Genomic DNA, 4,722 nt, shown 5'->3' with positions numbered 1-4,722 from the left:
TTGTCTTGACGCTACGTTTCTTCTGTAGATCTACCCCGTGACAATCTGGTATCACGTGTTCTGCACGTATAACTTTGTAAAGCAAGGGATGACATGCTCCTTGGAAGAGAAAACAAACAAGAATTCAAGCAGCTGGCCCGGCTGCTGGACTACTGGTCCACCGAGAGAAGGTATCTAGTCAAAGCTGAGTGATTTTAAGATCAGCGAGGCGCCAGCACTGGATTTACGGAATACCGGCATCTCTTTACTGAGGGACCCCTTCTGCGACTCCATACGACCATGTGATGGCGCGAGTTGCTAAAATGTCTAGACCATTTCTGAAGCAAAGAAGATGATTCGATAGCCTTTCTTTTATTCCATCTTTCATGAGTGTGATATATATTATCCTGCTCTCCTCCCAGGGCCTCCACACAAATAACAATCTTCACTAAACAAAACCAACCTCGCACTCTGTCCGTGTTCACGTAATGGCTGTAGTAGAGTCTGCACCCAAATCGTCGACAACGCGATTGACAGAGGAACCACCAGCACCACAAAAGCTGCAACCGAGGAAGAGAGATAGTAGCCTGTTTGGCCCACTTGACGATAGCGGCATGATAATGGCGGATGTCATCGCCACCCATGCTTCAGATGGTCGATTGGTCGACGTTAAAACTAAATTGCTTCTGCAAGTCGTCGAGGACATCTTGGAGCGTGCCTCACCAACTCGTGCTGCTCATGTGGTAATATATACGTTTAATTCCCTCATAAACAGTTTATATTAATTTGACAGGATTAGTTGATGCCAGAGTTAAGATAAAAAACCAATTAACAGATGGGCTTCTGTCAAGCGGAGTCCAGATTTTTTATAGGTTTCAGAATGACATTGAGGTAAAGGTTGTCTGTACTCTATAGTCGGGACTGGGTTTGTGAATTAATACAAACTAAAATCCCTGGATTTAAACCAGGTTGGCACCATTATCCAACCCAATTAATCGAATCCTCTATACTCCGACTGGGGAGAAATCCTTCTTCCCTCAGCTCTATATTGGCAGTAAGAATGCTGGCTACTAAATTATTGTTCGTGGTTTAATTTTTGTGTAGACGCAAGCCCACATGGAAGCCGTGGAGTATATGACTGAAGAGGGTATACACGGAGTGGTAGCGGACACCATTCGGAAGATTGGATCTGAGGTTATTTAGTTTTATTTTATTGTATATTGATTCCTTTTAAGTTTTACCCTTTTTAACTTGGAACTAAGGCATATCCCATTCTATATTATAGTTTTCTGTTACCACTAGTTAACAAATTAAAATGTATAAACAATTGATGGGAAGCAGATTCAGTTTCACTGCTCCGGCACCGGCAGAAGGGATTTACATCCGTTGGCTTTAGACCTGTTAACAACTTTATCGATGTACTCGTGGGACACCAAGGCAGTAATAGTCATGGCAGCATTCGGCATCAACTATGGCGACTTCTGGTTAACGTCGCAGATTTGCACCACCAACTCCCTGGCTAAGTCCCTTGCTGTACTTAAACAAGTACCCGAAGTATTGAGCCATGTAAACAAAATGCTGAAACCTCGTTTGGATGCTCTCAGCAATCTCATCAGGGAAATGCTAGACTTGACAAAATCCTTGACAGAGTTCTATGATCTTCCCGTCGGATATCTTTCGGGCTTTCCCGCCATGTCAATGGCCTCGAACCTTGTCCCTACTGCTGTGTATTGGATTATCAGAAGCGTTCTGGTCTGCACTTCCCATTTCAATTCTATATTGAGCATGGGTCATCATCAGTAAGTGTACTCTTTGACCTACAGTTAATTAGAACGGTTATGACGGCCGTTGTAATAAATTAAATTTTATCGGAGATAGCTGCCAACAGTTAACGTTTGTGATACATTTATAGGGACATGGGCTCGTGGGATGTTTCGACATTGGCTTACAAGCTTGGCGACATTCATGCACACCTCAAAGACCAACTGACACGTTGCCATAAGGAAATCGGTGAGTGCTGGTTCCACCAAGTTACTTTGCACAATCGAATTCAGATAGTAGTAAATCATAATCAGTAATCCCATCCCATAAGTTTTTTTTTTTTTTTTTTTTTTTTTTGTTATTGAAGCATAAATCTACAAAATTAAATATACCATCATTGCCATAATCATCATCCAACCCTTTTATTAGCAATGTAACATTGCTGACAGAAGGATACACTGTGTAATGATGCAGAGGAGAGGAAACTGAATGAGGTATATCAGACGCTGGTGCGCCTCTTTGATACAACTCAAGTTGACAACCTAAGGGTTCTCAGGGTGTTGATACACTCGATTGATGACCATCAGCCTTTGCTTGATGGTTTCACCAAGACAAGGGTTTGCTTTAGATCTCTCTCTCTCTCTCTCTCTCATATATATATATATATATATATAAGAACAAAAATAATAATAAAGTCATTGTCATATAAAAAGTAGAGATAATAGAAATTAACAATAGATTGGGTTAACATAATCTGCCATCCAAGAAACCGGGCCAACCAGAGTGCACACGTTCCATAAACAGGCCTTAAAATTAGATATCGAACTAGATCACTGGCCTTAAAACTGTGGTCATTGACACATTGATGAGCGGTACTACTGGTCGTGCTATCTGAAAACTGTAGGAAATCTGGGCTCCTGAAATTTTGAATGTATTTGGAAAAGTAACTTCTCTTTGTTTGTGACTGTGAGTGTTAGAGTTTCTTAAAAAAAAACTCTACCGTGCATGACACAGGTTGGGGTGGAAGTACTAGGCAAGAAGACTGTGGTACTGTTGATATCAGACCTTGACATTACAGCAGAGGAACTTACGGTTCTCGAAAATGTATACGGTGAGTTATCCCAACAGACAAAATCTGAGAAAGCCTATGAGATGGTATGGCTACCAGTTGTGCAGAATTCAAGTGGATGGATGCCAGCAAAACAGCAGGAAACGTTCAAACGGCTTCAATCCGCCATGCCTTGGTACTCACTGCACCACCCTTCACTGCTTCATCCAGCAGTCATCCAATACATGAAGGAGGTATGGCAGTTTGAGAAGAAACCTCTTTTAGTGGTGTTGGATCCTCTAGGTCGTGTGGTATGTACAAATGCGATCCACATGATGTGGATATGGGGGAACGCTGCCTTCCCCTTCACCAGGAAGAGAGAGGAAGATCTGTGGAATCAAGAAAGATGGAGCATGGTGTTCGTGGTGAATGGAATCGATGAAACAATGCTTTCTTGGGTAAGCTAATTTTCTATTCTCTCTCGCACTGCATCTGCATGGCTGGGTTTGCAGTAGGGGTTGGCTTATGTGATCACAGGCCACCCATCAATCCATCACCCACAGTTTGTCTATTTTAATTTTGTATAGATGAATGCAAAGCCTTGATTCTTCATAATAAATCCCACATCGACCAATTATAGGAATCAAGGCTTTGCATCAACCAAAGAGAATGAATTAATTATGCGCTGTTACCTGATTCTAATTAAATTTTTTATGATCAGATAAGAGAAGGAAAACCCATCTGCCTGTATGGAGGAGAAGATATAAACTGGATACGGAAATTCACATCGACAATGCGAAGCGTTACAGATGAACTGAAAATCAACATAGAGATGATGTACGTGGGAAAGAGCAGCCCCAAGGAGCGGGTGCGAAGCAACATCAACGACATTTCATCAGAAAAACTGAGTTACTATTTGCCGGAGCTGACGTTCATATGGTTCTTCTGGGTGCGATTAGAAAGCATGTGGTACTCCAAGACGCAACAAGGTCGAACCATCGCCGACGACAACATAATGCGAGAGGTGATGTCGTTGCTCACCTTCGACGGTAGTAACCAAGGGTGGGCCATCCTTGGCCACGGCAATGGAGAGATGACAAAAGCTTCAGGCAATAGAATGCTGGAGGCGCTTGGGAGTTTCTCTACGTGGAAGGAAAATGCGGTGAGGGATGGGTTCATACCAGCGCTGGCTCGAGTCCTCGCGTCCTACCACAGCAAGGAGCACTGTGCATCCCTTGTGCTTCCGAGGGCACTAGGGAAGGACGTCCATGAACACATCACTTGTGCTGAGTGCAATAGGCCCATGGAGAAGTACGTCTTATATCGTTGCTGTGATGAATAATGATATGATATGAGCCCATTTTCCTCTACGGATTTCGGCCGGCCACCAAATATGTCTCTCTCTATTTTGCTTAATTGCCCCCAAAAAATAAAAATATACATAAAAAGAGAAAACCCCCTGTCTTGATCTATATTTGGTTGTAGTTTTTTGGTAATGCTATTGAGTCGTGGTTGTGTGCTTCTACTGTATTATTAATATGTCTATGACTATCTGGTGGTGTAACTTAGTGTGCCTTTTGGTGTCATAGATTAAATAAGAGCTTTGATTTCTTATACTTGAAGGTTGAAACACGGTAATTAGGATCTCTCTCTCTCTCTCTCTCTCTCTCTCTCTCTCTCTCTCTCTCTCTCTCCCTTCTTGTTGAGGTCTGCAGTTTATAAGAGCTTTGATGGTGGAGTACTCTTGAAAAACTAAGATGCCGTTTGGTGAGTCTTTCTAAAAAAATCTTTAAAGTTAAAGTTCGTTAGGTCAAAAGAATTGTTTAGCCTTTGAGAGTTGGTTTTTGGAGATCAATACCACCGGGTAACTTGTGCATTTGAAAGATCTTTTCAGAACATAGCAAGACAAAAGACTGGTAATTAGTTTTGTCTGA

General features: G+C 42.1%; 1 protein-coding gene across 1 annotated transcript; it reads left to right on the top strand.

The window, feature by feature from the left end:
* The first annotated feature begins 225 nt into the window (after positions 1 to 225).
* LOC148853706 (protein SIEVE ELEMENT OCCLUSION B-like) lies at positions 226 to 4,404 on the top strand. The gene is made up of 7 exons (XM_088982477.1): positions 226 to 722; positions 1,084 to 1,173; positions 1,321 to 1,778; positions 1,892 to 1,989; positions 2,215 to 2,357; positions 2,755 to 3,246; positions 3,510 to 4,404. The coding sequence occupies exons 1-7, from the start codon at positions 468 to 470 to the stop codon at positions 4,128 to 4,130; spliced, it is 2,157 nt and encodes a 718-aa protein (XP_088838603.1). The 5' UTR covers positions 226 to 467; the 3' UTR covers positions 4,131 to 4,404.
* The last annotated feature ends 318 nt before the right edge of the window (positions 4,405 to 4,722 follow it).

This window comes from Nelumbo lutea, chromosome 4 (genome assembly GCF_056320005.1).
Source record: "Nelumbo lutea isolate HS-2025 chromosome 4, American lotus-T2T, whole genome shotgun sequence".
Classification (NCBI taxonomy): Eukaryota; Viridiplantae; Streptophyta; class Magnoliopsida; order Proteales; family Nelumbonaceae; genus Nelumbo; species Nelumbo lutea.
Note: the sequence above shows the minus strand (reverse complement) of the source record. Positions and strands in the feature narration are given on the sequence as shown.